Raw genomic sequence first — 14174 nt, 5'->3', positions numbered from 1 at the left:
ATATACAATGCCTCATTCTCTTATGGATAGAGGTTACACTGTTTTAGCTTATTCTCTGGAAAACCAGTTTTCACTTTCCACTTACTTTTACTGTCATAAGTTTAGAATGACTGATGTTGAACTGCCTCTTTCCATTTTGTACTCAACTGCCTTCTTTAATCTATGTTTGTTGCACAGTCTTTTTACAGAGGCATAGCTGCAAATTCTTTGGACATTCATGTTAAAACACTCTTGAGTGTACATAGGAATCAAGTTATTTGTCATTCCTTTTTCTTAATTCTTGCATCATTACTCTCTAATGGGATGTTACAGGCGTTACCTCATGGGCATTAGCAGGTCATTTGAGCATCAACTCTTGCTGAAGAAGAGGAGGGATGCTTCATTTGTCAAACCTTAACATGCAGATGTCAGAATGCTGGCTTTGTAAAGAGAAAGGCAGTTCCCTAATTGGTGATTTGTACTTATTAAATACAAGTTTTCCGTAAGGTGCAATCCGTCTTGACAGAGAAAGTAGCAGTAAAACATCCTGCTAGAGTAAATTAGGGGAATCACAAACAAATGTGGTACAAGGGGTAGAGTGGAACATGCATACACTGCACTGTCGTACATCCCAGAAACAAAAAAATGAAACAACATATACATTATAGGTCAAATTGAATACATTTAAGCATACAGTACCTAAAATACTTATTTTGTGTATGCTTTTCTGAGAAAAACAGTTTCATTGAATATCAGGATATGATCATATAATTAGTATAAAATTATTATTGTAATGTTAGAATGTCCCTTATTAGGGTAAGAAATGTGTGAATATGTTATCATATGACTTCATGGATCATGGATCTATCATGGATCTATTTTGGCTGTTTAGATTTTTTGGGAAAGCTGAGTGTAATATCACAGGCCATATCCAGGCCTGAATACTGTGTTATGTACAGAATACAGAACACAGGGAAGAGTGGTGTACCTTCTCTATAGTTGCCTCTAAAATCCATAAAACCTCTAAAAATAGTTCAAAGAGTGCACCAGCAATTCCACCAGGAGGCCAGGTACATGAACCTCTTGTCTCATTTAAAACAACAGTCTGTAAGCTTTGACCAAAGTATTGATCTAATTTGCGATATATTAAATGATTTTATTTAGATCAATATAGAGTGAGGTTGTCCTTCTGTCTTTAGAGTGCAGCTTAACGGCACTACAATACTAAAAGTTGTTTTTAGGGCAAAAAAAAAAACACAAAAAAGGAATATAAAAAAAGACTTAACAATAACTTCATTAGTTCTCAATTTGGTAGCCTAAAGTGATCTGCAATCAAATTCAATTTGTTTCAGTTTATTTATAAAACCAATTTAAAACAGTTTTCATGTTAAGGCATTTTACAGAGACAGATCAATCAGATGAAACAGTGAGATTGCGGCATGAGGACGATTTATCATTAACTTGAAAAAACCAAAATCAGTCCGATAAATAAGATTTAAACCAGCATAGTGTTGTTCTCTTAATCCCTACAAAATGTTCAAGCATTTCCAAAAGAATATTATGATCACAAATGCAGCATTTAGATCTAACAAGACAAGTACAGATACAAGTCCATTATCTGAGCACCATGAAATTATCATTAGTGACTTTCACTAGAGCTCTTTCAGAGCTATGATGAGCTCCTAAACCAAATTGAAACTCTTTAAAAACATGGAAGTTTTCATACACTTGTTTGGCAACTATTTTCTGAAGAATTTTAGTTTAGAAAGAAAAAATTAGATAAAGGTCTATGATTGATCAAGTCATTTAGTTGTAAATAAGTTTTAACAAGAAGCTTAATTGCAATTACTTTAAAAGCCTCTGGTACAGAACCCTGTAACAGTGATAGATGGAGAAGAAGATCAGAGGGAATATTTCCTTAATTAACTTTTTTGGAACTGGATCTGTTATACGAGTTGAAGGCTTAGATGAAGACAATAGTTTTGCTAACTCTGAAAGTTCAACTGGATCAAAGCACTCAAGACCCGGTTGAGATTCTATGGCTACCTCAGATGCTGCCTCACCTTCCAGAGATAAACTAATCGTAGTTCAGAGGAGTGCTAATGATGTTATTTTAGATAAAATATATGTTATTTATAAAGAATAATAATAAAGAATCCCATAAAATCATGTGATGTTCTGATATTTCAAAGTATTAAGCCAGAAAATTATGAATGACATGATTACAAAATGACAAAGCAGGGCATAAGAAACGTTTCTCCTAGTCACTTTTTTGTGTAAACTATAAAACCATTCTTCAGTGTAGGTAATTTATACATGTTGAAATAAATAAATTAAGAACTTTCACCAACAGTATCTACTTTGTACTCTATATTCATTAGATCTCAGAAGTTACTTTTTGTGGGTAGAGTACAAGACAGTTTACTAAAGTGTGAGTTGTGATACTCTCACAAGAATATTACTTAAAGGTATAGAGGGCGATATTTTACTTCCGGGTGGATCATCTAAATAATCCGTCCTCCTAATTGTCAATCCTTCTGGTGATATGTTTACATAAGGCCGCCCTACGTGCTCGTCCCGTCAGCTATCTTTTTCTGCGAATGTGCACTTTTAACGCCATATCTGTGGTTAGCTATGGTTTCAGACAGTCACTGAAGCTCACCTTTATCACAGTGGTTCTTTGAAAATGGCTGAAGGTCGTAAGAGAAAAAGTGTCTACGAAGTGCATGAGAAGAAAAGAAAGGCCTCAGAAGAGGCAGATATATCCAAGAATGCTTGAGCGGAGAGCTCTCCTTGCAAAGCATTATGGGACTTGTTGTCACGGTGGCCGACTGTGGTGACTAATAACAAAGATGGCACAGGCACTGCGCAGTGGAGGTGGACTTACGTGACCGACAAAGCAAAAAATCAGTGATCATCTGTCTGAACAGTCAGTTATGCTATAAAGTCCACTATATAGTCCCTGCTGTACATGGACACAGTAAGCTTTTATGAGCTATGAAAACAGCCCATTTTAAACAGGGCTTGCATGAGGAGAAATGGTCTCATGCATGCTCTTGCACGCGCATTTTTTTTCTAAAGTGGAGAGTCTTTTAAAACATCTTCCACAGTAAAGTACAACTAATCCTAAAAGTAAATTATTTTAAAAGTTGCTGTAACTGAGAAAATGCAGCTACCCACTTCTTGTTATTTCAGATATATCAATTATCTTTGTTTCTGTCCATTTATTTTCATCCTTGACCTATAACATTCTGCTTTCTAGTTTTATATTTATTTAATAGTGATATTTACTGCTATTCCTTTAAATAAATAAGCTAAAATACATTGTAGCATTATCACTTTTTAGTGTATTAAATAGTAAAAGAAAGCTTTCTAATGGAAATATTTAGATAATTTCATATGTTCAATGGGAGCTCCATCCATTTGAATTTAAAGTAGCATGGTTTAAAATGTATGCATGATTCCCTTTAGAGTGTTCCACATTCCCTGTAGATTGCAACTGCTGGTCCTACAACACTAGAACAGTAAAAATGATATCAGCATTTTCTGTGGCAGCATAAGAAATACACACACCATTATAAGCTCTTTCAAGAAACAAAACATTCAATTTCATGTGCATTTCCAATATACTAATGATTTAACGTCATCCCAATGTGGCTTTTTTTAGGGTTGGCTTCTATCATCTCAATATGATTGCATGACATAACTCAAAAGGTTTGTCCAACAAATACACAATTAATTTGAGATCCCTGTGAGCTCTGATGGAAACAGTTGAGGCAAACTGTGGACATATGCTACTCGAGGGTGGACTTTTATGGATCATGACCCATCAGCTGCAGAAAGGCTGCCTCTGGCTATATGCCAGTATTCCAGAGAGTAAACTGAGTCAGGAAACTTCTCTTACAAGATATGATAGCCTCTTTCAATTTATTTATTTATTTATTTATTTTATCTCCTGACAGTTGTTTTCTGACAATTTATTAGATGCTGTGTCAACAATTGGCTTGGACTTTTGTTTGGCATAGTTTTGATTACAATGTTAATAATTGGTTGGCAGCTTAAGTAAATTATTTCATTTCCTGTTGGCAGTAAAGAGCTCAGAATAAATTGGCATTACTTGTAGACAAATCATTATTTTAGTTCTAGAAACATCAAATGAACAATCTGTCAAAATACAGTTCTGTTTGTCTTAAGGTGGTTGTTTTATTTGTTCATCAGAAAAGTGTGCAAGCAATATGTATATTCTCTGCTAATATGTAGTCCTTCTTCTGAGGCCTGCAATAACAGCTAACTGTGCAGATGTGTTTCACAGCTCATTTGAAGTGAGCATGTCTCTGTGGTCATGAGACTGTTGAAAGATCAAGCGCTAAAGTCCAGAACTAATGTGGAACAGCTGTAAAATGCTTTGAACAACACAACATCACTGACTCAGTTGACCAGTTATGATCTAGAAAAAGGCACAAACATCTCTGAGCCATCCCAAGCTGGATAAAGCTTAAAAATAGCATGGCTCAAAGTCTCTTGGTTTTTATCAAAAACGGAAAGAATACCTGTTTTTCATTTATTCTGCTATATCGTTAACATAGGTGCTGAAACACACTATTTAAACAAAATCAAACATCAAGCAATGTATGTAATTTATTTTTCTATGAAGCCAAATAATCTTCAGTATTTTGTTGTTGCTCTCTGTACTGCAGGCACTCTGTTGGACTGAAACAATTAGAATGATTAGCTAGCTTCTTGCTCTAAGAGCTGAATACATAAATGTAGCTACTGGGTGTACAGACCTTGAGTGACACATAGATACATACTCGATATTACACACAAAGGCCCCTAATTTTTGATAGTGAAATTAGAAAAGCAGTTTTACTCCGATGGCAAGACAGGAGCACACTCATACCCTCCACACACGCACATCTCTGTTTTAGGAGATTTCTTAAAATACAGTTCCTCTAGCAAATAACAAATATGTTTAAACCTAGTGTTGAGTGGAGTGTTTTTTTGTACATTTTACAGTAGGAAGAATTGAAAGGCAGATTTCCATTACAGTATGATTTGCTTACATTTACTACAAAGGTTTTTTGTAGTTTTAAAGAAACCTTAACTTGAGACAATTACAAGAGGTTGGGAACTAAATGCATTTTAACTGTTGACTCTAACAAGAAATGGAGACTCGAGTTTCAGACTTGGTTAAACTACTTAAATGTAATGGCAGTCATTCAAAATGGCCCTTCCCAGTCAAACGCCAGCCGAATGGCAGCCCACTTCCCTCCAACGCCCAGAAAAATTCCCTCCAACTTCCACCCCCTCCTTCTCCTGGGTGGCACATTTTTTTACTCTGGCTCCACACTTTCACTGAACTACAGGGTCCGAACAGGAGATGATGCTTCTCTTTTGATCTTAATGTCCACAAATCATGACAGAAAGAATATTTTAGTACAAAGATTTATGTTTAACACGGAATTGTAGGGGACTAGCCAATACCGGCTAAGGGCCTATTAAGGAAAGTTGGGACATTTTGAATGCCTGCTATTGTATTAGGACCGTCTAAAGACCCAAAACGTAACTTGGGCCTTTGCTCTGAGACAGGGTATTTTTCTTGTGTTATCAGGCCTGAAAGCTAGATGACATCTAAGCTCCAACCATGGAAAGCCAAGTCTTTCCAAAACACGTGAATTCTGACATGTGAACAAACGGCCCTAACTTGTATTTTGTACCTTATCAACATGTCGCCTTTTAATTGGTCACACTTTGACATGTTAAGAGCGTGTTGAGAATACGTAATCTAGGCATTGACAACACATTAACAATGTGTCCACTACTCTTTGATTTCATGTGATTATGAGCCATTCAGCCACTGAACCAGTTTGAACTGGTGAGTGTTGTTTTTTTCCCACTGGCTGCTGAGTAGTAGGGTTAATCTACTTCTTGTAAGCTGGGGGAGGTTTGCCTACAGCAAAACTGGTGTTAGTCACACGTTGTCTACTGTCCTAAGTCAAAAAACAGCAAGTTTTTTAAAATTAATTTCTGTCATTTATATTTTGTTTTCATGGAATAAAAAGGAAAAAAAAATTAAAATCAGATTTGGTGTGAAAAAATTAGGGGAATTGTTTTTGCCATACTGTCCAGCCCTAATTTAATCAGAATTTTGATTCATAAGAACCGTTCTTTTGTTAGCGACTCCAAATGGCCTTTTGGGCCGATTCTCCAGTCGTTTGCGAATTTTGTCGATCGGGCTGAGTTTCAGCCTTGTCATGTGTCCTGCATCGTGTAGTATACAGGGAGTAACATGGGGCGATTAGCCTCTCATGACCACCTCCTGACCAGAAATCATAAGGTTGGGAGAAAATCAAAGATATTCAGTCCGCCCTAGTGAGGTATTCGTATGCCAATCCTGCTGTTGAAGCAGAGATACAAGCTCCTACGAGCTGATGTACCAAAACCTTGCACACTGCCCATGTGCAAACAAGGGAGCTCTTTTCCTAAATTGATTAGTCCGACCAGTGCCTTCTATCGGGGCTGAGTCCGACGTATTTTTTTAGACATACAATGTGAGAAGGTTGATCGCATCAGAGCATCGGGCCATACAGTGTAAGAACATACATCGTGAGCTATTCACTTTTAAAAACTGCGGTTTTATTGTAGAGGTGGAACTGTAGCTGCGTACAGTGTGTGTCTTTAAAGTTTGAATGTGTGTACATGGTGTATGTCTATGCGTTGACCTGTGACAGATCAGGTACCTGTCAAGGGTTACCCGATACTTTCTCACCTAGACTGTTGGTGGTACAGTAGGCATTAGCAACCATGAGGCCTAGATACATGGCAAAAGACAGATCAATGGATGGATGCATGGGTGTAAGAAATTGATGATTGTTTTTACCTACCAACTTGGTTTCTCACCTGGATAGAGCTGAGAAATCATGGATATCTAGTATAGGAAAGAAAAAAATAGACCATGCTTTTTACATGGATGTTCAATGTATGATAAGGCTATCATTATAGGCAAATCAAAAACATCATATGCGTGTGCTTTGTTCAGATAGTCCCCTCTTTATTTCTTTTTATGGATTTAGGGTTTTGTTTAGGTCAGGTATGTATTTAGTGCCCCTATAATCTTAGGTATACTGCAGCAGTTGGGCATGTTACTAACTGCAAACTGCAATTTGAATTCCTAATTTCCTCTTATCCAATAAATGTAACAGGCTGCAGTCACAAGGTCCTACTTTGCCATATTGAGCTCATAATAGTAGATGTTGTAATGGATTTATGTTTGCTCTTTTATAAACAATTTTCTTTTTCTGTCTTTCAGAGAAATGCTCATTTTACTGTGGAAAGCAACTGGATCTAAAAGTTTTTGAGTATCTCCAAAAACTGGTTTTGGTGATTGGAAACTGGGCTTCTATTCTGTCAGACGGGGCCTGAAAATGCTTGGCTCATCTTCACAGCATTACAATCCAACCTTTTCTTTCACCTGTCGATAAGAACAATCCCCAGGATTGCCATCCATGGTTTCTGTGCTAATCAAGACTGTGTTACTCTATATTGAAAAGATTTGCAAAGGAATGTTTACAAAGAAATTGGCAAACCCAATAAAGAAGAAAGAAAGAAGTGAAAATAAAGAGCCCAAATTAGCCACTGATTTGCAAGCACACAATCTAACTCTCTCAACTACCCTAAAAACAACTGTGAAAAAGATTTCCAAATGCTCTTCGGCACGTAATATTTCGCTTGAAGAAGACGACGGAAAGAACGACTGCTCCTCCTTGTCACCCACTTTCAGCTATCGTGTAGCAATAGCAAATGGACTCCCAAAAAGTTCTCTTTTTCTAAATAATAATGAAAGTATATTTCCTGAGGTTCTTTCGATTGATAGCAGTTACTCTGACTCCTTGAGTGAGACAAAACCTGTCCGGAGACTAGATGAGCATAAATCGCACACTATGCCAGTGAGACGAAATAGGAAGAGCCTCATCAGTTTAGCTCCCTCAGACGGCAGTTCTGAGGGTGAACGGGTGGAACGCTCTAGTTTACATACACTTAGGCTGGGTGCTCTACGCAAGTTAAGAAAATGGAAAAAGAGCCAGGAATGTGTCTCCTCAGACTCGGACGTGAGCAACTGGAGGAAAACCTTGGGTATTCGCAGCAAATCTCTGGACCGCGCTGGTCGACAACAAAAGAGTTCTACGCTGGAGCCTGGCTCTTCCTCAACAGGATGCATCAGCCAGACGCAGGATGTAATGGAAATGATTTTTAAGGAGCTCCAGGGGATAAGTCAGATAGAAACAGAACTATCTGAGCTTCGTGGCCATGTAAATGCCCTTAAGAGCTCAATTGATGAGATCTCCAGCAGCGTGGAAGTAGTTCAGAGTGAGATTGAGCAGCTTAGATCAGGATTTGTCCAGTCCAGAAGGGAAACAAGAGACATTCATGACTACATAAAACAGATTAGCCATCAGGCAAATAATTCAACCTTGCGGTTTCTAAACGTTCCAGAAGAAAGATCAGAAAAAACAGAAAGTGTGATATACAGAATATTGAAAGAGAAAATGGGTTTCACTGATGCCCATAAATCAATTAAAATTGAACTTGCTCATAGGTTAGGGCAACAAAGAGAATGTTCTAATGCAAAACCTCGTCCTATTATTGTCATTTTTGCAACCCCACAAGACCGAGACGTAGTCCTTAAAAAATGCTACAAACTCAAAGGGACAGGGATTACAGTATCTACTGATAGCTTAACAAGTGAAGGAAAAGAGAGGAAAGAAAAAATACTATCATCCTCACAAACATATGAAAGCATGGATATAAAAGTCTCAGGAAAGGAGAAAGTTGTAGAAAGTGATGACTGGGATTCAATGGACAGTGATAAAGAACTGGATGAATTAAGCAGGAATAAATATGCAATGGTAATTTCAAAGCCAGTTCACAAGTCCAAGTCAGAGAAGAAGCGATCCCATGACCACAGCAGGTCGGGAGAGGTAGCAGGCTACTCAGGAACAGTGCACTATGCTGATGACTCTTACTATGAAACAGATAAGCATGCAAAGGCTTACTACTCCGATCTTACACCAGGATGGCTTTCACAAAGTGATTATTCAACTCCAAAACTTAGTCGTTCTGAGTCCGACTGTTCAAAACTTTGTCAATCATACTCTGAAGATTTTTCAGAAAGTCAATACTTCACACGAGCAAATGGTAGCTCCCTGCTTTCTTCATCAGATCAAGAACTATGGCAGAGAAAACAAGAGGACATGTCTTCCTCTTGGTATGCCAGCCCCAGCCACCCCCATGATAATCAAACCTATGAACATAATGAGGTTGAGACTACTGAGACTATTGATAGTGGGGTTAGCAATGGACTTGTTTGCATGTCTGGTGATCGAAGCCACTACAGTGGCTCACAGGTCTCATTACAAGGTGATCTATCTCCATGGAAAGACTGGCATCACCTGGAGCAGGGAGCTGATTCTGGTTTGGAAGCCTCTATAGAGGTCAGCAGCCCTTTTGATCCATCAACTATTCCTGGTTTTCCAGAGAACATTACCAAATGCCAGGAAGTTGATTTGCAGTTTGAAGGAGATGAGGAGTTTATGATGCTTGATAGAGAATCTTCTTTACCTTCTATTACCACCCATATCATCCCTCCCATCACAGAACGGGAATATGTCAAGACTTCTTCACGGCAATCAAAAGAGGGATGTAAGGCAGTCGCAAAAGAAAGCACAAAAATATCAAAAGAAGCCACTAAATCTGGTGCAAAAGTGACACCTAAACCAAGTAAAGCTGCCCCTAAAGAAGAAACTTCTAAAATATTGTCAAAAGAAAATGCAAAGGTGCCTGCTAAGGTTTCATCTAAAGTGGCATCTAAAACATCCACTAAAGAATTACAAAAAGAAACAATAAAATCTGCTGTTAAAGAAAGCTCTCAAGTTATCCATAAAGACAGCACTGTATTTACACCTAAAGAAACCACTAAAACTACAGGTAAAGAACTATCTAAAGTAACATCAAAAATAGGTTCGGGTGAAAATGCCAAGGTCTCTTCTAAAGCAATCCCAAAAGACAGCCCTGTAATCACACCTAGAGAAAGTCCAAAAGACTCACCCAAAGAGAGCCCTAAAATAACCCCAATTGATACCCCTGTCTTGACCCCAGATTCTACACCCAGGGAGTCCCCTAAAGAATCCCCAAATGTCATTGCTAAAGAACCCCAGAAAGTAATTTCTAAAGAAGTTGTTAATCTTGTTGCTAAAGAGGTTACCAAAGAAGCTTTTAAACCACCCCCTAAAGATGTGCCTCAAGTCACACCGAAGGATACAACTAAAGTACTCACTCAGGAGTTTTCTAAGCTTCCACCTAAGGAGGTTTCAAATGTAGCCCCAAAAGAGATTTCTAAAGTGACACCAAACGAGACTTCTAAAGCAGCTCCAACTGAGGTTCCCACAGTTCCATCTAAATCAAGCTCTAAAGTTACTACCAAGGAATCCTCAAAAACAGTTCCCAGTGAAAAGTTCCCTGAACTTGATCTTAATCATACCTTTCACCAGGCCCAGAGCAAGTCCTCAAGTATGTACCGTAGCCAGAGTGAGATAAGAACAGAAAAAGTTGAGGAGGTTCCTAAAACTTGGAGTAGTAGGCTTAGCATAGATCTAAGCGAAAAGTCCTTTGGTTTTGGCTTTGGATCTACTCTTCAGAGAGCTAAGTCTGCTCTGGAGGTTGTTTGGAAATCAGGCGCACAAAGCACCCCTGCTCCTCAAGAGGAACCTACAAATTCGTCTTCCTCATTTATGGGGCGTTTTCGAACACTCTCCACCTCCACAGCAAATAGTTCCCCTGCTACAATGGAATCAGATGTTTGTACAGAACATGTCTTTAAGAAGTCAGAGGAGGAAAATACTAGTGCTGAAATTGGAGAACAATCTGTGGACAGTGAAACACACTATGTTGAAGTGATGGAGCAGGTACTAGCTAACCTGGAGAACAGGACTAATGTTACTGACAACAAGGAAACCGATGAGCTTGAACAGGAGTGTGAAACTTCTCAAGACTATGATGTGTCTGAGGACTTGGAGCCATCTCAAGACAATGATGCCTCCCAGGTTCATGAGGCTTCACAAGATTTTGAAACCCCTGACGACTATGATGCAAGTAAGGAGACCCGGGTTTTGGAGTATGACTGCAGTTTGGATGATCAGTATGAAGAGGAGTATAGTGAGGATTATGAGAACCAACTCACTGAGGACACTGCTGAATACGATGCAATGGTTGAGTATGTGGATGTTGAAGAACCTGATGAGACTGAGGATAATGATGTGACAGAGGAAATGGATGAGGTTGCTGAAGAGCTGGATGATGTTGAGGAAATTGCAGAAGAGGCAGTTGAAGTTCTTGAAAAAGAAGAAGAAGAACAACTTCAGGAGGATGAAAATCAAAATGTCCCAGAAGAGAAGCCGGTAGAACCACCACCTAAAAAACGAGTTCGACCCACATTCAAAGAGGCGGCGCTGAGAGCTTACAGAAAACAAATGGCTGAACTTGAGCAGCAGATCCTGGCAGGAGGTAAGACTTTTTACTTCTTAGTTTTTTGTCTGTATGGTGAAACTCTATTATAACTTTCAAACTTTTAGCTTCTGTGGGGAGTGGTGGCCAAGTGGTAAGAGCATAGAGATTGGAATCCAGAGGTTCTGAGTTCAAGCCACACTCCCACAGACACTCTGCGTCCCTGAGCAAAGAACCTTAAACCCACACTGCTCCCCGGGCGCCGCACAATGGCAGCCCATTGCTTCCCAAGGAGATGGGTTAAATGCAGACAGTGAATTTTTCCAATGTGAGATCAATTAAGTTCAATAAAAAAAAAATAAATAAAAATGTATTTTTCATTGCAGTAGACATTTTTGCATGCAGTGTATTTTATGTTTTGTTTTTATGTTATCCTTTAAGAGATTAGTTTATTATTTTTGTTGAACAGGTATCAGAGTCAAGTTGAAAAAGATTCAAACTTGTGTCTGATTTAGGTTTGAACTAATGTTTTAGTTTACCCATATTTACCCACCAGAACCAGAGTCACTGAAAGAGAACATGATGGAGAATCTGCAGAGGGAGTATATTAGGGTGATGACAGTGATGCACAACAACCTAAAGGGCTTTGAGTTCATATGGTCATTAAGTAAAATCAAATGTAATCAAAATACCAGTGGGGGGCAGCGAAAAAGAATTTATCACAAATTGTTAAAGTTTGTTGGTTGTGATGTCTTCAGACGTCAATGATTGACCTATTTTTTGGAGTACAGTCCTTGCATTTTCAAGAAAGCTGTAAGTACCAGGCTAAAGCCTCACAGCCTGCCATTCTGGCTCCCTGAGTATCCTCAACCTTACAAAGCTCTCTAGATGCTTGTGATGGGTTAAATGGAGAGATCAAAAGATTTTAATGTACATTTGTGTTGACCAATTAAGTTGATTATCTTTATCATCCTCATCAAATTGTTGATTAAGACGGGTATTTTCTTTTCTTCTGTCAAAATTTTCAAAATCATAATCATTTTTTCCTCCTTTTTTATTTCCATTCAGAAACACATTTCATGGATGGATACACTTTTAACATTTAATCCTGGAGATGAGAAGATTTTGAGGCCTAATTGCATCCATTTTACTACATTCCAAGAGTGAATTATTAATGCACGCATCTGTTTTACTTCTCCTTATGTGATCCAGGCCTTTATCCCTTGTTACCAGCTTGTTCCCCTTGTGCTGATGCTCCAAAGAGTTCTGTCAGGTCTGAGTGTGAGCTATGAAGGGAGTACAAGCAGAGCTGCTACCCTTACGTCTGTCTTTAACCCACTACAGCAGAGTCTGCATTCAGATGCTAATTTACACCCCTCAAGGGTATTTTGTAACCAGGTCAGCCTTGCTAGGAATATTTATAAAGGTCTGATGCTCGTAAAGTTGGTTGTTTGCTCTCTAGGGAGCATCAGAGGTAGACCCTCTTTATGCTTAGTCCATCACTTCCTACTAAAGTGTGGACTTGAAACATGCATATTTGGCGTATCCATAGGATATTACACAATTCCATCCAGTTGATGATTTTGACTAAAGTAGTATGGGGGAGAACATGGACAAATTATATATTTTAAATTAAACACCTAAAAAGTAAGCTATCATAGCTAGCAGTTACTAGATAGTAAACATACTTGTAAGTTCCTTCTTGTTAAAAGGTTTCCTAAGGTAGTATAATTTTCTATATAGTAATTGAATAATGTCAGGTTAAGAAAACAGGACCCAACTTTTTTAGGCAGCATTGTGTTGTGTGCGTCATCATGTAGGAACAAAGTGTAGGACTTCACAACATAGATGGCTTTGTAAAATAATTCAGGTGCTGTAAGAAACCAACATTCAGATAGTTTTTTTTCTCAATGCTCTGTTGTTCTCTTTATCCTGCAAATAATTGTTGTTGCTACTATAAGTTGAAGAAAGAATTAAAAGTTACTTTGGTATAGTTTTGGCCGAGTAATATTAGTTGAGAAAACTAGGCAGCAGGCATCAAGAGTTCTTCTAGGACAGATTGATAGATAGATTATAGGTAATGATATTTAACTTGCACTGTATCTTATTCTTTTTTGCTCGCTTCATCAGGGCTTGATAATACAAATTTTAGAGATCCTCCAAAACTGCTTAACAATGCATTGAAAATTCAGAACTAAAGAAAATGCAAACCAAAATGTTTAAATATTTTAAAGAGAAAACATTTTTTTTTATTTCATAAGGAAACATTTACAGAGGTATTAGGAGAAAACTAGTCAAGAACAGCCTATGTGCCTTTTGATCTGGATCTATCTATATAGCTGTGGTGAAATAATTAAATATTTAACCTGGATCTAAATCTAAGAACGTTTTATATCAATGTCATAAACTGAAAAAAATAAAATCCTGAAAGATGGAAAAAAAACACTTTTTATACTTGCGGCTGGTGCTGTTTGGCTGCATACAGTTTATCAAGCTGCGCACCACACACGTATTAAACAAGCGTATTTGAGCTGCGCAGCGATCTCACTGTACACTCAACTTCATAACTGTGCGCTGAAGTTAGTGTTACAAATACACTACAAGCAGGTCTTCCTGGCACTGTGTGCTGGCCCTAAATTGTTTTGTGATATGCAGTAGTTCACCCTTCTAGGTTACTTAAACCTTGGATATGAAGA

The 14174-nt window shown here is 38.1% G+C and overlaps 1 protein-coding gene across 2 annotated transcripts in view; it reads left to right on the top strand.

The window, feature by feature from the left end:
- Positions 1 to 14174, top strand: part of unc13c (unc-13 homolog C (C. elegans)) — a 168437-nt gene that overhangs the window by 3345 nt on the left and 150918 nt on the right. For both annotated transcript variants that reach the window (XM_015375423.1, XM_015375422.1), the window contains exon 2: positions 7289 to 11538. In XM_015375423.1, coding sequence (XP_015230909.1) covers positions 7485 to 11538 — 4054 coding nt within the window. In that variant the 5' untranslated portion in view covers positions 7289 to 7484. The remainder of the gene's footprint in view (positions 1 to 7288; positions 11539 to 14174) is intronic.

Source organism: Cyprinodon variegatus, unplaced genomic scaffold (assembly GCF_000732505.1).
Source record: "Cyprinodon variegatus isolate N-32 unplaced genomic scaffold, C_variegatus-1.0 Scaffold118, whole genome shotgun sequence".
NCBI classification, from domain to species: Eukaryota; Metazoa; Chordata; class Actinopteri; order Cyprinodontiformes; family Cyprinodontidae; genus Cyprinodon; species Cyprinodon variegatus.
The sequence above is the reverse complement of the archived record's forward strand: the minus strand, read 5'-3'. Positions and strand labels throughout refer to the sequence as shown.